Source organism: Zeus faber (assembly GCF_960531495.2).
Source record: "Zeus faber genome assembly, chromosome: 8".
NCBI classification, from domain to species: domain Eukaryota; kingdom Metazoa; phylum Chordata; class Actinopteri; order Zeiformes; family Zeidae; genus Zeus; species Zeus faber.
Genome location: NC_137195.1, coordinates 27,725,599 through 27,746,083, shown reverse-complemented (window position 1 = coordinate 27,746,083; position 20,485 = coordinate 27,725,599). Strand labels below are relative to the sequence as shown.

At 45.1% G+C, this 20,485-nt stretch overlaps 2 protein-coding genes across 2 annotated transcripts; both read left to right on the top strand.

Annotated features, from left to right (window-relative positions):
* Window positions 1-2,067: 2,067 nt before the first annotated feature.
* LOC307233539 (bcl-2-like protein 1) lies at window positions 2,068-3,434 on the top strand (the record flags this gene model as incomplete). Its single annotated transcript, XM_080004877.1, has 2 exons — window positions 2,068-2,472; window positions 3,291-3,434. 2 exons carry the CDS (start codon window positions 2,068-2,070, stop codon window positions 3,432-3,434), a joined length of 549 nt encoding a protein of 182 aa, XP_079861003.1.
* Window positions 3,435-18,535: 15,101 nt separating this feature from the next.
* Window positions 18,536-19,895, top strand: LOC307233538 (bcl-2-like protein 1; the record flags this gene model as incomplete). Its single annotated transcript, XM_080004876.1, has 2 exons — window positions 18,536-18,940; window positions 19,752-19,895. 2 exons carry the CDS (start codon window positions 18,536-18,538, stop codon window positions 19,893-19,895), a joined length of 549 nt encoding a protein of 182 aa, XP_079861002.1.
* Window positions 19,896-20,485: the final 590 nt, after the last annotated feature.

The window sequence follows — 20,485 nt, the reverse complement described above, 5'->3', positions numbered from 1 at the left end:
ACACACACACACACACACACACACACACACACAGGTCCCAGGGCAGCTGTAATGCCTACTAAGACAGAGGTCTGATCTTCATAAGCCGCTGTTGTCGTCTCACTGATTGACTCCATTTTCCATCCTCTGACGGCCTCGACATTCGTGATGAAAAAAAACAACAACCTCTTTCGCAATTTTGACCCTTGGGCCAACATTTTCACGGCAGTCAAAATAGTTTTGTCAGCACATTCTAATAAGTGGAACAAATGGATAAGGAAGGTAACCACTCTTCCCCCTATTAATTACTTGAATCGGGGGGACGGGGATGGAGTGAAAATAACATTTAATAAACGTCAGTCAAAGTTTGCCACTAGGCCTATTTGGCCTTTGGTGGTTCTTTCAAAATTTAAAGGGTCTGCCAGTGGCATCATCCTCCCCCCACCACTCCTCAGTGGAAACCTGGACCCTCTGGCATCTGCCAACCTGCCATTCTTCCTGTCCTGAAATAGACCCCTCACTGGCACTTAACGGACCGTCTGTTTGTCTATGTGTGTGTGTGTGTGTGTGTGTGTTCTTCCTGCTGTGCCCATATCGACCCGAGTTGATGTATCATTTCATGGACATTTTTTTTTCCAACCCAAACTGACTCTTGCAGAAACACACATAGCCTACACACATGTGTACGCAATCTTTCTTTCTCTCTCTCTCTCTCCCTCTCTCTCTCTCTACCTCTCTTTCAGTCCAGGTTTCAGATCACATAGCTCCATATATATATTCTCTATTCAGAGCCAGATCCCACAAATCTCAAACCTCAAAGGCAAAAAAAATCCCATTATGCCAAACAAAGGCTTCGAACGACCAACACTCTATTCCGTTCTATTCTACTCAACACATTTCATTATAGTCTTCATTTATTTATTGGTATTCAAACTGTGGGGCACGACCTCTAGTGGGGCGCAGAGGAATTGCACGGGGGCGTGCGAAAAAGCAAAATAAGACAAGCAGGCCTTTGATATAAGATAGTTTGATATAAGGATCAAAGTTTATGTTTCAAATAATATAATTTTCTCATATTTTAATTAATTTTCATTATCATGATTTTTATTGTTATTATTATTATTATTATTATTACTATTATTATTATTATTATTATTATTATTATTATTATTACTAGAGGTCCAGCCCGAATGGGCCTTAGCCCTATTTTTATTGTTAATGAAAAACTGATGTCAGCAGTCGTAGATCTCACAAGACAAGATGAATAAAATATGTATTTGGGTCAGTCCCAAAATGCCGTCGTCAAAGTTTGATCCAGATCGATCCATTGTTGTGGAATCATTTTGTAAAAAACTGTATTTTTTTATCATCGCTGCAACACTCGCGCATGCGCAAATGATGGCTCACACTGGTCACATGATAGCATCGCAGTCTAGTGATTGGTCAACAACCAGGGACGCTCAAAAGAAGAATAAATAAGAAAAAAAAAAAAATTATAATAATAATAATACTATATATTATTATAATAAAAAATGAGAAGAATATGATGTGATAGTAATTAATAACATATATTAGCACTATTAAAAAATATTAATTACTATCATATATTGCTAATATGAGTTAATATTACTAAGATATAGTTATAGTGATGATATGTAGTAATAGTAGTATTAATAATACAATATATAGAATATATATATATATTTTTTTTACTGTTGGACTGCTTATTGTATGTATATATTGTGAATTGAGTGTACATTCCCTCTTGTTACTCTGTACCTTATGCTTCCCCATTGAGTTGCTGCAACGCCTGAATTTCCCTTACCTGGTAGTAGAAAGGTACCCGGTACTAGAAACCTAATAAAGTGGCCACTGATGAGGGGAATCCCCCCCACATAACCCCTGCACCCCGGGGGCAGCAGCCCCATGCCATCTCTTTGTGATGTCACAGCTCTCCTCCAATCAAGCTTCAGCGTTTGAACGATGCTCTCAGTTTCCAACTGACAAATTATTGCGCTACCCCACTGACTGTTACCAAACACAACAGCAGAAAGACGTTGATGCTCGAGCAGCTTGGCAGTTTCCAGCATGGAGCACAGCAACAGAGAGATGGTGGTCTGCTTCCTCACCTACAAATTGTCTCAGCACAACTATCCCACCCTGCAGCTGGGGCCGGAGAGCGCCAGTGAAAAGGCGCTTCGGGAGTCGGCGGCCGAGTTTGAGCTGCGCTATGTGCGGGCCTTCAGCGACATGTTGTCCCAGCTCCACATCACTCCCGCCACGGCCTACAACAGCTTTGAGAAGGTGATGGACGAGGTGTTTCGGGACGGGATCAACTGGGGACGCATCGTGGGCCTGTTTGCCTTCGGAGGTGCCCTCTGCGTGGATTGTGTGCAGAAGGACATGAGCCACATGGTGCCCCGCATCGTAGACTGGATGACCACATACCTGGACCACCACCTTGATCCATGGATCCAGAGTCAGGGAGGATGGGTGAGTTCCTCCACTTAAACAAAGTAACCATGTTGCCTTAACATTTTGTGTTGGAACTTTGTGATTTCAACTAATTCATTTCAACTGGGTTCGGCAAACAGAAAAAAAGAATGAAACCGACCCGGTTTCAGTTGGTCCGATTTCAGTTGGTTCAACTGAAACCGGACCAACTGACAAGCAGACAACCAGGGGAATGCCTGGTACTCCTGGTGGCCAGTCCGCCCCTGCTTCTGATGCAAGTGGATGGATACATCGTTATGTGTCAAAAATTGTTCCGAATTAAGCCGCAACTAAAACAACTTTTAATTTTGTCATATAGACAAAAAGCAAGTTGTGATAGAAAGGCTGAGAACCAAACTCAATCCACCAGCCAGTAAGTGGTGATGTGTGCATACCAATAAACTATGAATTTATAATCACAAAAAAAAAATAACTTGTTAAATTAGAAAGTTTTAAGTTCTTTGTTCTGTCCTTCTTGTCACTGTCCAAATTAAATAGACAAACACCCAAACTGACAAACTAATGTTGTGCACGGGTTGAATCAAGATGTTTAGCAGGCACAAGTCGCCTTGTTCTCTTTGACTCTTTGAGCAAAACATTTTGAGTTCCAAGTTGAGGGCCAACGCTCCTTGACATTCAAAGTTGTTCAAGCGTTTTTGCTGAAGTTAGTTGAACCGACTCAAAAACATGAATTTCACATGAATCAATTGCTGTATGACACTCAAGACACAACCACTGTGGACACTGCTGCTGGCTATGTAAAACTATATTTCATTCTAATCTTCTTTCCTCTGTCCGTCTCCTGATCACCATGACAGGACCGCTTTGCGGAGGTGTTCGGCGGAGATGCGGTTGCCAAAGCCAGGAGGTCGAAGGAGAGTATCAGAAGATGGACGCTGGTCGGGGTCGTGCTACTCACGGGAGCGCTATTCGACTTGCTCATTGTTCACAATCGGCATTAGAGCAGAGGACAATGATTATATTATTCTGTTTTACATACATTTTGAAATAAATATTTATTCATCTTCATTATTATTTCTTTTTCTATTTTGGAATGCCTTGTTCTTTTTTTGCCGGTTGTACAGTTATTTAAATGCATCCAATAATTATGTTTTAGAAATGTTGTTTCTGATATCCTCTTTGATGTGCCATACTATTTTTAGAAGAGGAACAACACAAGTACAGAAGGTTTACATTTGGTGGTGAGGTGACGTCACTGAACTACTACAATTCAAGTTCGAGTTCAAGAGATTATTATACGGTCATACATATATGCAGGGAAATGTCCCTTTGTGACCCTTTATATTTCTCTAGTTGTTAATGTGCATTATTACTTAATGGAAGAAATGTTTTTTTACTTTAAATTAATTTAACCGCACCATTGCTCTGTATGTTTAATTATTCTATTATATAACTATAGATCCAGAATCGCGATTATGGCGCCGCCCCTTGTGGCTGCCTGCGCGAGCACCCCATATCGATTACGCACATTTTAGTATTTGTAGTATTTTTAGAGCTAATTGAGCTGATTGTGCGGAATCAATTCTGCACAAGTGCAATAAATGTGTAAAGTGGAGATTTAAACACACAGTTCCAGTTCAGGTTTTATTTGTGTTGCGTTAATGCTGCAGTCTTCACACCTCCCTAATTTTGCACGTTGGGATGCTTTGAGCAAAAATGGCCACATGAAGATGATTTCACATCATCTCTTACTGGAGAAGGTTAGAGGAGGTTTTATACAATTCAGTAGTGTAAAGCAATAAATGCTTACAATCTATCAGCAAGGTATCTGACAGAATCTCAAGAAACATATCATTTTAAGTGTGCAGCGCCACTCACACACTTGGACACCCACACATACGTACACAATACACACTATGTACACGCACGCACGCACACACACACACACACACACACACACACACACACACACACACACACACACACACACACACACAGACAGAAACAGGTCCAGCACACTTGCAATTTCACCAGGAATTTTCACCAGTTTTTAGTTTTCACCAAGAGCCACCGTATTTGGCTTGAAAATATGTTGACATCGGGGCAAACCTAATCGTCACGGAAACACATATTCGGGGAAGTGCTCAAAAAATGCGAGCTGGACACAAGAAGAAAGCGGAGGAGCCATTTCAACTATATTTACCGGGACACTGACATTGGCTGTATCTGTATCACAAAAGGACACACACTTTCAAAGTGAAAAACTGTTATGGAATTTGAACATACATCCCCTCCCTAACAATGTCCAGGGAGGAGGGAAGAATAAATAAGAAAAAAAAATAGAATAATAATAATAATAATATTATACATCATTATAATAAAAAATAATCAGAAGAATTTGATGAGATTGTACTCAATAACATATATTATCACTATTAAAAAACATTAATTACTATCATATATTGCTAACATGAGTTCATATTAGTAAGATATAGTAATAGCGATAATATGTAGTCATATTATTATTATTCTTATCATACTATTGCACTCTGATTGGGCCACTTCTAGTTTTCTTAAAAATAAAAAATATCACTTCTCTTTGCAATTGGAAACGACGTACGTGTTGATTCGCATATAGAGCGAAGAAGTGAGATCCCATCACACGTTGTGACTGAGACACATGTGGAGACAGATTCTAATGCCAGATGTGAACAGACGGATGGAGAGCTTTCCACTTGTGATCGGATCACCCAAGACGCATGTTAATGCCAGGTGTGAACAGACGGACTTAGAGCTGTCCACTTCTGTCCACTTGTGATCGGATCACCCAAGATGTATGTTAATGCCAGATGTGAACAGACGGACTTAGAGCTGTCCACTTCTGTCCACTTATGATGGGATCGCCCAAGACGCATGTTAATGCCAGATGTGAACAGACCGACTGAGAGCTGTCCACTTGTGATCGGATCACCCAAGACGCATGGTAATGCCAGGTGTGAACAGACGGACTTAGAGCTGTCCACTTGTGATCGGATTGCCCAAGAGGCATGTTCATGCCAGACGTGAACAGACTGACTTAGAGCTGTCCACTTGTGATCGGATCACCTAAGACGCGTGTTAATGGCAGGTGTGAGGAGACGGACTTAGGGCTGTCCACTTGTGATCAGATCACCCAAGACGCATGTTAATGGCAGGAATGGACAGATGGACTTAGAGCTGTCCACTTGTGATCGGATAGCCCAAGATGCATGTTAATGCCAGACGTGAACAGACTGACTTAGAGCTGTCCACTTGTGATCGGATCACCTAAGACGCATGTTACTGGCAGGAATGGACAGATGGACTTAGAGCTGTCCACTTGTGATCGGATCGCACAAGACTCATGTTAATGCCAGACGTGAACAGACGGACTTAGAGCTGTCCACTTGTGATGGGATCGCCCAAGAGGCATGTTAATGCCTGGTGTGAACAGACTGACTTAGGGCTGTCCACTTGTGATAGCATCCCATCGCGCCTTGGTGGAGGCTCTGTAGGCGATGTAGGTCTCCATGGTGGAGACGTGCTTCTCGGGGTCGTCCACGGTGACCAACGGGTGGTGCGTTTCCGTGGCGACGTAGAGGTCGAGGGCGTCTCCGTCCGCCTCGACGTCCAGCTGCAGCCGCTTGAGCAGCGACGACGCCGATGCCGGACTGGACGTCTCCACCGGCGCCGCTGGTCAGTCCCCAATCCTGCTAGACGGACGCCGTTACCGTGACGACGACGACGACGACGCCTCTTTCTACATAATTGGGAGCCTTGTTGTGACCGCAACACACACACACACACACACACACACACACACACACACACACAAACACACACACACACACACACACACGAATACACACACACGAATAAATACACACACACACAAATACAGACACACACTGCTGTTATTTTTTCGCTGTTGGGGTTGTGAGAGGACTTGTATCTCCAGTAGAAACGTTCCCGTGACTATTGATGGGGAACTAGTACGTCTGGTTGATGCAGGGAGCATTATAATGCAGCGTAAACAACATCTTCTGTGTTGGATTACAAGTTCAAACAACTTGGGAATTATAAACGTGTCAATATGAATTTTTAACCTGGGCTGGAATCTCCAAGAGAAAATTATAGGCAATAAGAGGTTTTTTATTTATTTATTTTTTTACATTTTTATTTTCATTGAGAAAAGTCATTTTTGGGGGGGGATTTCTTTTATGTTTAGGTTTATTTTATCTTAAGGGTTTTTTGGTAACTAGGTGTAGTTAGTTAAGTTTTTTTTTTAATTTTCTATCTATTGTTTCATTGAGGAGGATTTCGATATATATTTAGTACAACACAGACAATTCATCCTATTATATAATTATAGAACCCAGAATCGCGATTGTGGCGCCGCCCCTTGCGGCCGCCTGCGCGAGCACCGCGTGTTGATTACGCACATTTGAGTATTTTTCGAGCGAATGGAGCTTGTGCGTAATCACCGGGTGTCATGACATTTAACTGCATACACTGGGGCAAAAAAGTATTTAGTCAGCCACCAATTGTGCAAGTTCTCCCACTTAAAAAGATGAGAGAGGCCTGTTATTTTCATCATCGGTAAACCCCAACTATGAGAGACAAAATGAGAAAAAAAAATCCAGAAAATCACACAAAAGTTCATCTCAATACTTTGTTATATACCCTTTGTTTGCAATGACAGAGGTCAAACGTTTTCTTTAAGATTTCACAAGGTTTTCACACACTGTTGCTGCTATTTTGGCCCATTCCTCCATGCAGATCTCCTCTAGAGCAGTGATGTTTTGCGGCTGTCGCTGGGCAACACGGACTTTCAACTCCCTCCAAAGATTTTCTATGGGGTTGAGATCTGGAGACTGGCTAGGCCACTCCAGGACCTTGAAATGCTTCTTATGAAGCCACTCCTTCGTTGCCCTTGCTGATGGAAGGAGGTTTTCACTCAAAATCTCACGATACACGGCCCCATTCATTCTTTCCTTTACACAGATCAGTCGTCCTGGTCCCTTTGCAGAAGAACAGCCCCAAAGCATGATGTTTCCACCCCCATGCTTCACAGTAGGTATGGTGTCGTTTGGATGCAACTCAGCTTTCTTTCTCCTCCAAACACGACAAGTTGAGTTTTTACCAAAAAGTTCTATTTTGGTTTCATCTGACCATATGACATTCTCCCAATCCTCTTCTGGATCATCCAAATGCTCTCTAGCAAACTTCAGATTGGCCTGGACATGTACTGGCTTAAGCAGGGGGACACGTCTGGCACTGCAGGATTTGAGTCCCTGGCGGCGTAGTGTGTTACTGATGGAAGCCTTTGTTACTTTGGTCCCAGCTCTCTGCAGGTCATTCACTAGGTCCCCCCGTGTGGTTCTGGGATGTTTGCTCACCGTTCTTGTGATCATTTTGACCCCACGGGGTGAGATCTTGCGTGGAGCCCCAGATCGAGGGAGATTATTAGTGGTCTTGTATGTCTTCCATTTTCTAATAATTGCTCCCACAGTTGATTTCTTCACAACAAGCTGCTTACCTATTGCAGATTCAGTCTTCCCAGCCTGGTGCAGGTCTACAATTTTGTTTCTGGTGTCCTTTGACAGCTCTTTGGTCTTGGCCATAGTGGAGTTTGGAGTGTGACTGTTTGAGGTTGTCACGACCAGAACTAGGAGGGACCCACGCACGACACAGGGAGACGGGAGGCAGGCAAGGGATGTTTATTAACCGGGACGGTGGAGATGGCCGGGGGGACCCGGTCGGGTGGGGATGGAGCAGGGCAGGGCAGGGATGGTGATGACCAGGAGATGGGGCCCAGGATCCGGGTGGAGAGACCGGGAACCAGGCTGGATGGAGATGGACGGAGAGCCTTGGGCGACGAGCGGAGACAGGCAGGTAAACGGGCTGGCTGGATTTGGAGAGACAGACTTGGTTGACGAGAGGAGACAAGCAGGTAGGGGGAAGGCGAGACAACAAGACATAAACTAGGAACGAGGAACTTGGAAGGGAGCCAATAGCGATACAACTCGGGGAAAGCTAGTTGACGGTCTGGCAAGGAATGGCTAGGAAGCTGAGGCTAAATACTGTGCAGGTAATTGATCCCAGGTGTGTGCAATTGGGCCTGAGTAGGGAGCTGCATATGGGGCAAGGGCGGCCTCTAGTGGCGCTGGGAGGCCGTGGGCCTAACACACATAAGGATGCTTTGAGCAAAAATGGCCACATGAAGATGATTTCACATCATCTCTTACTGAAGAAGGTTAGAGGAGGTTTTATACAATTCAGTAGTGTAAAGCAATAAATGCTTACAATCTATCAGCAATGTATCTGACAGAATCTCAAGACACATGTAATTTTAAGTGTGCAGCGCCACTCGCACACTTGGACACCCACACATACGTACACAATACAGACTATGTACACGCACGCACACACACACACACACACACACACACACACACACACACACACACACACACACACACACACACACACAGAAACAGGTCCAGCACACTTGCAATTTCACCAGGAATTTTCACCAGTTTTTAGTTTTCACCAAGAGCCACTGTATATGGCTCGAAAAAATGTTGCCATAGGAGCAAACCTAATCGTCACGGAAACACATATTCGGGGAAGTGCTCAAAAAATGCGAGCTGGACACAAGAAGAAAGCGGAGGAGCCATTTCAACTATATTTACCGAGCCAATGACATTGGCTGTATCTCTGTATCATTATGCATAGTAACAAATCCCTCCCAAACGTTTCAAATGCACCCTCCAGATGCACCATGTATGTTATCATCTTGAATATTCTTATTTATACTGTTTTATTTTAACAGTTTGCACACAAAAGGACACACACTTTCAAAGTGAAACACTGGTATAGAATTTGAATATACACCCCCTCCCCAGGCAGGCGCAAGTAGCCTTGTTCTCTTTGACTCTTTGAGCAAAACATTTTGAGTTCCAAGTTGAGGGCCAACGTTCCTTGACATTCAAAGTTGTTCAAGCGTTTTGAACAACGCTTATTGCTCTGTATGTTAGATTATTCTATTAAATAACGATAGATCCAGAATCGCGATTGTGGCGCCGCCCCTTGCGGCTGCCTGCGCGAGCACCCCATATCGATTACGCACATTTTAGTATTTGTCGTATTTTTAGAGCTTATAGAGCTTATTGTGCGGAATCAATTCTGCACAAGTGCATTAAATGTGTAAAGTGGAGATTTAAAAGCACAGTTCCAGTTCAGGTTTTATTTGTGTTGAGTTATTGCTGCAGTCTTGACACCTCCCTAATTTTGCACGTCGGGATGCTTTGAGCAAATATGGCCAGATGAAGATGATTTCGCATCATCTCTTACTGAAGAAGAAGAAGGTTTGAACCCTGGTTATTCTGGGTCACATCATAATGCATGTATTCTTGTAATTCCAGTTATTATATACTGCAAGATGTAGGAATAGGCATGCTCTCTATGTCAGGATCTAAATTATTGCTCACTCTCATCTCACCTTCCTAGTTCCCCCTCCTTCCTTCTCTCATCATCTCACCTCCCTAATCCCTCTCTCCTTACTTCTCCTATCACTCTCACTCTATACTGTCTTTCACTGTATGTATGTGTAATCCAGCAATGTTCTGTGTTTTTCTTTGTCTACTCGTCAGTTGTTTGTTTAGTTATGTATCCCTACAAACTTCCTACAATACTATGGCAACGAAAATGTCAGGGTTCGCCAGGGTCCTACAGGCATCGGCCACTAGATGCTGCCAGTACTGCCTCTTCAAGGTTGCTCTGCTTCACCTATTTCTGTTCCTGATTACCCTGCCTCATTAGGTTATATGTTTCACCTGTGTCTCGTTTGGTCGTCCCTATTTAGACCCTGTCGTTTGTGTCCTCGGGTGCTCAGTCTTGAGTTTGTCTAACCTCATGACAACGCTCTTGTTCCAAGCTCCCGAGACTTCTTATTTGTTGTCCTGCAGCCAGCAGGACCCCGGTCGCCTAGAGCTCGGGAGACAAGGTTGGCCTCGTCACAGCTCTCCCTACCCTGGATGAGAGTTGGCTTTTCCCGAGAGCTCAGGGCAGGAAGAACGGAAATGCCCCGGGATCCCACAGTACAAGCAGCAGCGCTCCCTCATCCGCCGGTCACGTTCGGACCGAGAGAGCCGTGTGCTGCCTACTTGCATCGGCTCCTCCATCGATGCTGGAGGCGGGCTCGGGACAGCCCGGAGATGCTCGGGAGGCCTCGTCCCCAGAGCTGCTCTGCGAGCTGGTATTGGTGAAGCGGAAAAACAGCGTTCCCCTTGTCTCTCCCGGAGGCGGTTGTCCACCCGAATCGCTGTTTCGATGAGTGTGTCCAGGTCCTGCTGCGCCTCCCGGGATGCCAGCTCGTCCTTGACACCCTCATTGAGACCCTCCTGGAAGGCCGCGATGAGTGCCTCGCTGTTCCATCCAGACGCCACTGCCAGGGTGCGGAATGCGATGGCGTAGTCCGCTACGCTCTGTCCCCCCTGGCGGAGCCGGAGTAGCCGTGTCGACACCTCCCTCCCACTGACCGAGTGGTCAAACACTCGGCGCATCTCCCCGGCAAAAGCCTGGTAGCTGGGGCAGGCCGGAGTTTGCTGATTCCAGATGGCTGTGGCCCAGGAGAGTGCTTTGCCTGTGAGTAGCGTGACCACGTATGCCACCTGTGAGCGCTGGGTGGGGAACTGTGAAGGCTGGAGCTCGAAAGCCAGGGAGCATTGTGTCAAAAAACCACGACAACCTCCTGGTTTACTGTCGTACCTCTCTGGCGCTGGCAGTCGTGGTTTGCGGTGATCTGGAGGACGCGGGTCCATGGGAGGCAGCGCTGGCGCAGGGGCCATAGGTGGAGCCTGTGCCTGGCTCTGCTGGACGGCCTGGGCAAGCGTCTGCAGGTTGTCCAGGACCTGTTGGAGAACCCCTCATGACGGCCAATCGTAGTCCCCTGGTTCGTCAAGGCCACCCGCAGGCGTTCCACCTCTGGAGGCTGACTCTCTGCTGTGTCCATGTTGTGGCTCAGTCTTGCTGTTAGGAGGTATGTTGAGTGAACCCAGGTGCAGAGGCGAGGTGGCAAAAATAGAGGTTTACTCAAAACTGGGCAAAAACAAACAAGTCTCAGGAGCTTGGAACAAGAGCGTTGTTTTATCGTCCCGGCTCCAAGAACCTCAAGCCCGACGCTCTCTCCAGACAGTTCGACCCTCCTGAGCGGTTTGATCTCCCCGAGCCCATTCTCCAGAGCTCCCGCATCTTGGCTCCGGTCCGCTGGGGAATCGAGACACAGGCCCAAAGGAGGGAGGCGGATCCCGGCAACGGGCCCCCGGGTCACCTGTTTGTCCCGAAGGCTGTCCGATCACAAGTCCTGCAATGGGGGCATTCATCCCGCCTCACTGGCCACCAGGGGATCTCCAGGACCCTCGAGTTCCTCCGCAGGCGTTTCTGGTGGCCTACCATGGATCAGGATGTCTGGTCCTTTGTCGCTGCCTGCACCATCTGCACCCAGAACAAGAACCCCCGGCCGCGTCCCATGGGGCTGCTGCATCCCCTTCCCATCCCCAGTCGGCCCTGGTCACACCTCTCAGTGGACTTCATCACCGGCCTTCCACCGGCTCGGGGCCACACCGTCATCTTCGTCGTTGTGGACCGGTTCTCCAAGGCCTGCCGCTTTATTCCTCTGCCCAAGCTCCCCTCAGCTCTGGAAACTGCTGAGCTCATGGTGCAGCACGTTTTCAGGGTGTTCGGCCTGCCCCTGGACGTGGTGTCAGACCGCGGTCCTCAGTTTGCATCCCGGTTCTGGAAAGCGTTTCACCAGCTCCACGGCGCCTCCGTCAGCCTGTCCTCCGGTTTCCACCCTCAATCCAATGGCCAGACGGAGCGGGTTAACCAGGACCTGGAGACAACACTGAGGTGCCTCGTGTCCTCCATCCCTGCCTCCTGGAGCGACCGTCGAGTGTGGGCGGAATACGTTCACAACACTCTGCGCTGCTCTTCCACTGGCATGTCCCCGTTTGAGTGCCAGTTCGGGTACGTACCTCCTCTGTAGCAGGAGGCGGAGGTGGGAGTGCCTTCAGCCCAGCGGTTCATCCAGCGGTGCCGACGGACCTGGCAGAGGGCTCGTCAGGCCCTGCTGAGGACATCCCGGCAGCAGCGGATCCAGGCCAACCGACGGCGCAGACCAGCGCCTATGCTCCGTCCGGGCCAGAGAGTCTGGCTGTCCACCAGGGACCTTCCATTACGGGTGGAGTCACGCAAGCTCGCGCCACGGTATGTTGGGCCCTTCAAGATCGAGCGGCGGGTCAATCCTGCCGCATTCCGTCTTCTGCTCCCCAGGTCCATGAGGTTCCAGGTCCACCTTCCACGTGTTGCGGCTCCGACCGGTGGTCACCAGCACCTTGGCGCCCACCACGAGGCCTCCTCCGGCGCCTCGCATCATCGACTGTCGGCCCGCCTACACGGTCCGCCGGCTCCTGGACTCCCGCCGGGTCCGCGGGCCCCTGCAATACATGGTGGACTGGGAGGGTTACGGGCCGGAGGAGCACTCCTGGGTTCCGGCCCGGGATATCCTGGACCCCTCCCTGGTCCAGGATTTCCGCCGTCGACACTCCCTGGAGGAACGTCGGGAGCCGTTCCTGGACGGGGGGGGTCCTGTCAGGGTTTGCCCGGGTCCTACCGTTATCGGCCACTAGATGCCGCCAGTACTGCCTTTTCAAGGTTGCTCTGCTTCACCTATTTCTGTTCCTGATTACCCTGCCTCATTAGGTTATATGTTTCACCTGTGTCTCGTTTGGTCGTCCCTATTTAGACCCTGTCGTTTGTGTCCTCGGGCGCTCAGTCTTGAGTTTGTCTAACCTCATGACGACGCTCTTGTTCCAAGCTCCCGAGACTTCTTATTTTTTTTTGCCCAGTTTTTGTACTTGTTTTGAGTAAACCTCCATTTTTGCCGCCTCTGCCTTGTTCTCTGCACCTGGGTTCACTCAGCATACCTCCTAACAGAAAAGGAATATAAAGGAGGACACCCCAGACTTATCTATGGGGAACAGTACTCTAACTATTGCCTTGCATGCACTGTGCCATCACCCCCTAACTAGCTTCAATGACACCCATTAAGTTTGTTCGTTGGAAGGTGAGGGGCTTGGGCTCACCTGCTAAACGTAGCAAAATCCTAACTCACCTCACCAAGATGAACCCCAGCTTCTGTCTACTGCAAGAAACCCACCTCACTGCATCTGAGCACCTCAAACTCAAAGCTAAATGGGTTAACCGGATGTTTACTGAGCACCACCTTGCAGTATTTATTGTTACACGAATGTCGTTGTTACACTAATCTCTGTCGCAATGGAGCTTGAATGTTATTCTCCCTTGTAAGTCGCTTTGGATAAAAGCGTCTGCTAAATGACTTAATGTAATGTTTCCGGATGATACAACTCAAAAAAATAGGTGTATCTATATTGATCAATAAAAGTATCCCATATCAAAATAAAACCACAACATCAGACCCAGAAGGGCGTTTCATAATGATTAATGGGATTTTAGGTAACATCAAAATAACCATAGCTATTATTTATGGAACCAATGAGGACGACCCAAATTTCTTTCACAATATATTTTCAAAACTTTTAGAATTTTCTCAATTATCATATTGGGATGAGACTTCAACACAGTACTGGATCCAAATTTAGACCGCTCTCAAAACAGAAATATTTCCAAATCCTGGCCTTCCTCGGACACTATAAAACAATACATGAGTGATCTTGCTCTTGGGGATTGTTGGCGAACAAATGACCCACATCCTAGAGAATACACATATTACTCACCACATCACCAAAGTTTCTCTAGAATCGACCTTTTCTGAACAAGTAACTCTGCGCTGTCCAAAATCACTAATCCAGAAATCCACCCTATTGTAATTTCCGATCACGGGCCGATGAGTTTCAACCTGATAAATGAAACAAACCGGAATCCTCCCGGCAGGTGACGGTTTAACACTTCACTTTTGACAGATAAAGAATTTAATCATTTCTTTTCAACAGAATGGACTTCCTTTATTGAACTGAATGACTCCCCAGAAAAATCGCTATCCTTACTTTGGGAAACAGCTAAGGCAGTTCCAAGAGGAAGTATTATTTCATTCTCCACTCACAAGAAAAAGAAAGGACAAGATAACAAAATAAACTCCAACACAGACTAAAGGAGTTGCATTCCCAACAAGCCCACTCATCTTCTGAGCAAATCCCAAATGAGATCAGGACAATTACATCTCAACTTGAAACTATCATCCATCAAAAGACACAATTCCTTATGACACGGGCGAGAGCAAATTATTTTGAATTCAATGACAAATCGGGTAAATTTCTTGCCAATCAATTGAAACGTGAAAGAGAAAAATCACTTATTACAGCCATCAAAGATTCACAGGGTAGAATGACATACTCTCCGCAAGACATCAGTAACATATTTAGAGACTTTTACAAGAACCTATATCACTCGGATAATGAATGAAATATATCAAACATTCACTCATTCCTTGATGATATCCACCTTCCTAAACTTTCGACAGAACAGGCTACCACCTTAGATCAACCACTTACTCTTGAAGAAGTCAGGAAAGCGCTCTTCTCGATGCCCAACAATAAATCACCTGGATCAGATGGCTACCCAGTGGAATTTTATAAACACTTCTGGCCACTTATCTCCCCATTATTCATCAGAATGGTTACAGAGGTCAAGTCAACCTCAACCATGCCTCCGCACATGAACACTGCTCTTATGTCGGTTTTGCTGAAACCCAAAAAGGACCCAACCCTCACCTCTAGTTACAGACCCATAAGCCTTATCAATTGCGACCTTCAGATTATAAGTAAAACACTAACCAACAGAATTGGAAAAAGTAATCCCATTTATAATTCACCCAGATCAAACAGGCTTTGTCAAAGGCAGACACTCATCCAGCAATATGCGTCGTTTATTCAGTCTGATGAGCATATCTAAAAGGAACAATTTAAATACTATCGTTGCCTCTCTGGATGCCGAAAAAGCATTTGATAGAGTGAATTGGACATAACTCTTTTCAATCCTCAACAAATTTGCCTTTGGAGAGTCCCTCATTCAATGGATCAGAATCCTCTACAATCAATCTTATATCTAAATTCTCAGCTATCTCAGACTATTTAATAAATTGGACTAAAACCACGGTCTTACCACTCATTGGGGGGGACTGTAATGCTGCAACCCAGAAACTTCACTTAACCATCACAACGGGCAATATTAGATACCTTGGAATTGATATCTCCCCCAGTCTATCAGATTTGTTTCCCCTTAACTTCACTCCATTGGTCAAATCCATTGAAGAAGTCCTCATTCGATGGAACAACATACCCATCTCACTAATTGGTAGGATAGCAGCAGTGAAAATGAATATACTTCCAAAAATAAACTTTGTATTTTCAATGACCCCAGTGCAACCAACAGTACATTGGTTGAATACTCTCGACTCAATAGTCAACACATTTTACTGGAAATACAAGAAACCAAAAATTAAACTAGCAACACTACAGAAAAACAAAGACTGGGGAGGCCTAGCAGCCCCAAACTTTAGAAACTACTATCTAGAAGAAAAGAAAGAAGAAGAAACAGTCTTTATTCGTCACGCAACACACCACACTACAACACACGCTTGCACACACACACATGCACATGCGTTGATGGTGGCCGGTGAAATGGATCCTCTGCTTTTGACCCATCCTGGCTTGTCCTTCCTCCGGGGGCACAGCCAGGAGCAGTGGGCAGCATACGTGGACGCGCCCGGGGACCAGGTGATAAGTGTCCATCGCTGGTCAGACGATGATGGGTGCATGTTTTTGGTGGGGGTCCTTACTGACGTGAGGTGGAGGAAACCCCATGTGAGCACGGGGAGAACATGCAAACTCCACACAGAAAGGCTCCTATTTGAGAGATAACCCACCGGAGCACGATGCCAACAGCGCCCCAGGCGGGAATCGAACCCAGGACCTTCTTGCTGTGAGGCAGCAGTGCAATGCAAGACATTGAGCAATCTGAATGCCAGGAGTTATCATTATCCGATCTCCCATTTCTTACTGAATCTATAAAGAAACATAATTGCTTTAAAAACCCATTTATTGCAACAACTCTGTCAGCCTGGTGGAAATTCCTCAAACTCAGTGGTCACACTCTATCTCCAAACAAATTCACGCCAATCTGGCACAACCCAGATTTCCTGGTTAAAAACAGACCAATAATCTTTAGGTCTTGGAAAAGACAAGGAAATACTCATCTGGAACACATTTTTGAAAACAATTTGCTTATATCCTTCCCAACCTTAACCCAAAGGTATAATATCGGTGGCCAGGGCTTCCTTCAATTCCTTCACTTACAGCAGTCTCTAAAAGTTAAAATCAAATTGACGACCAACATCCTACAACCACCTGAAATGATTGAACAACTCACTCATATCGGTTACTTGAAAAATCCCTTTTCCACAACGTACAAACTTTTACTAAAAATACACGACACCTTATCTTTACCTACAATGAAATGAGAAAGAGACCTTGCTGTTCCCACCGATATCAACCTGTGGAAGCTTATTTGCAAAAACACCTTTTCTATGACCCGCAAATTCAAAATGCAACTCATCCAAGATAAGATTTTGCACAGAGCCCTTATCACGGAACACAAAATGTTCAAAATGGGTTTTGTGGATGAAGATATTTGCTCTCAATGTTCCCTTGACACCAGAGAGGACTACTTTCATGCCTTTTTGCTCTGCCCACCTATCCTAGCATTTTGGACCAACATCACCAAGAAGCTATCAACCCTTCTGGGTGGCAGCATGCCATTCTCCCCATCAATATGTCTTCTCGGTGACCTCTCCTCAGTCGACCCACCACAGAAACACCACCAACCCATTTTGATCGCCTGAACAATGGCCAAGAAAACTATATTACTCAATAATCTCACCACACAACACACACACAAACACACACACACACATAAACACACAAAGGTCCAGCACACTTACAATTCACAAGGAATTTTCACCAATTTTCAGTTTTCACCAAGAGCCACTGTACGTGGCTCCAAAAAATGTTGCCATAGGAGCAAACCTAATCATCACGGAAACACATATCCGGGGAAGTGCTCAAAAAATGCGAGCTGGACACAAGAAGAAAGCGGAGGAGCCATTTCAACTACATTTACCGAGCCAATGACATTGGCTGTATCTCTGTATCATTATGCATAGTAACAAATCCCTCACAAACGTTTCAAATGCCCCCTCCAGATGCACCATGGTATGTTATCATCTTGAATATTTTTATTTATACATCTTTATTTTTACAGTTTACACACAAAAGGAGAGACACAACAGTCAAAGTGAAACACTGTTATGGAATCTGAATATACACCCCTGCCCCCCACCAATGTCCAGGGACTCTCAAAAAAATAATAAATAAGAAAAAAAAAATGTAATAATAAAAATAATATTAAATATTATTATAATAAAAAATAATCGGAAGAATGTGATGTGATAGTAATTAATATCATATATATGCACTATTTAAAAAATATTAATTAATATCATATATTGCTAATATGAGTTCATATTAATAATATATGGTAATAGAGATAATATGTAGTAATAGTAGTATTAATAATACAATATATAGAATATATATATATTTTTTTTTACTATTGGACTGCTTATTGTATGTATATATTGTGAATTGAGTGTACATTCTCTCTTGTTACTCTGTACTTTATGCTTCCCCATTGAGTTGCTGCAACCCCTGAATTTCCCTTACCTGGTAGTAGAAAGGTCCCCGGTACTAGAAACCAAATAAAGTGGCCACTGATGAGGGGAATCCCCCCCACATAACCCCTGCACCCCGGGGGCAGCAGCCCCATGCCATCTCTTTGTGACATCACAGCTCTCCTCCAATCAAGCGTCAGCGTTTGAACGATGCTCTCAGTTTCCAACTGACAAATGATTGCGCTACCCCACTGACTGTTACCAAACACAACAGCAGAAAGACGTTGATGCCCGAGCAGCTTGGCAGTTTCCAGCATGGAGCACAGCAACAGAGAGATGGTGGTCTGCTTCCTCACCTACAAATTGTCTCAGCACAACTATCCCACCCTGCAGCTGGGGCCGGAGAGCGCCAGTGAAAAGGCGCTTCGGGAGTCGGCGGCCGAGTTTGAGCTGCGCTATGTGCGGGCCTTCAGCGACATGTTGTCCCAGCTCCACATCACTCCCGCCACGGCCTACAACAGCTTTGAGAAGGTGATGGACGAGGTGTTTCGGGACGGGATCAACTGGGGACGCATCGTGGGCCTGTTTGCCTTCGGAGGTGCCCTCTGCGTGGATTGTGTGCAGAAGGACATGAGCCACATGGTGCCCCGCATCGTAGACTGGATGACCACATACCTGGACCACCACCTTGATCCATGGATCCAGAGTCAGGGAGGATGGGTGAGTACCTCCGCTTAAACAAAGTAACCTTGTTGCCTTAACATTTTGTGTTGGAACTTTGTGATTTCAACTAATTCATTTCAACTGGGTTCGGCAAACAGAAAAAAAGAAAGAAACCGGTTTCAGTTGGTCCGATTTCAGTTGGTTCAACTGAAACTGGACCAACTGACAAGCAGACAACCAGGGGAATGCCTGGTACTCCTGGTGGCCAGTCCGCCCCTGCTTCTGATGCAAGTGGATGGATACATCGTTATGTGTCAAAAATTGTTCCGAATTAAGCCGCAATTAAAACAACATTTGATTTTGTCATATAGACAAAAAGCTAGTTGTGATTGAAAGGCAGAGAACCAAACTCAATCCTAACAGCCAGTAAGTGGTGATGTGTGCATACCAATAAACTATGAATTTATAATCACAAAAAAAAAAACTTGTTAAATTAGAAAGTTTTAAGTTCTTTGTTCTGTCCTTCTTTTCACTGTCCAAATTAAATAGACAAACACCCAAACTGACAAACTAATGTTTTACACGGGTTGAATCAAGATGTTTAGCAGGCGCAAGTCGCCTTGTTCTCTTTGACTCTTTGACCAAATATTTTGAGTTCCAAGTTGAGTGCCAACGTTCCTTGACATTCAAAGTTGTTCAAGCGTTTTTGCTGAAGTTAGTTGAACCGACTCAAAAACATGAATTTCACATGAATCAATTGCTGTATGACACTCAAGACACAACCACTGTGGACACTGCTGCTGGCTATGTAAAACTATATTTCATTCTAATCTTCTTTCCTCTGTCCGTCTCCTGATCACCATGACAGGACCGCTTTGCGGAGGTATTCGGCGGAGATGCGGTTGCCAAAGCCAGGAGGTCGAAGGAGAGTATCAGAAGATGGACGCTGGTCGGGGTCGTGCTACTCACGGGAGCGCTATTCGACCTGCTCATTGTTCACAATCGGCATTAGAGCAGAGGACAATGATTATATTATTCTGTTTTACATACATTTTGAAATCAATATTTATTCATCTTCATTATTATTTATTTTTCTATTTTGGAATGCCTTGTTCTTTTTTTGCCGGTTGTACAGTTATTTAAATGCTTCCAATAAATATATTTTAGAAATGTTGTTTCTGATATCCTCTTTGATGTGCCAAACTATTTTTAGAAGAGGAACAACACAAGTACAGAAGGTTTACATTTGGTGGTGAGGTGACGTCACTGAACTACTACAATTCAAGTTCAAGTGAAATGTCCCTTTGGGGCTCTTGATATTTCTCTAGTTGTTAATGTGTATTATTACTTAATGGAAGAAATGTTTCTTTTCCTTTAAATTAATTTAACCGCACCATTGCTCTGTATGTTTAATTATTATATTATATAACTATAGATCCAGAATCGCGATAATGGCGCCGCCCCTTGTGGCTGCCTGCGAGAGCACCTCATATCGATTACGCACATTTTAGTTTTTTTAGAATTTTTAGAGCTTATAGAGCTTATTGTGCGGAATCAATTCTGCACAAGTGCAATAAATGTGTAAAGTGGAGATTTAAACAC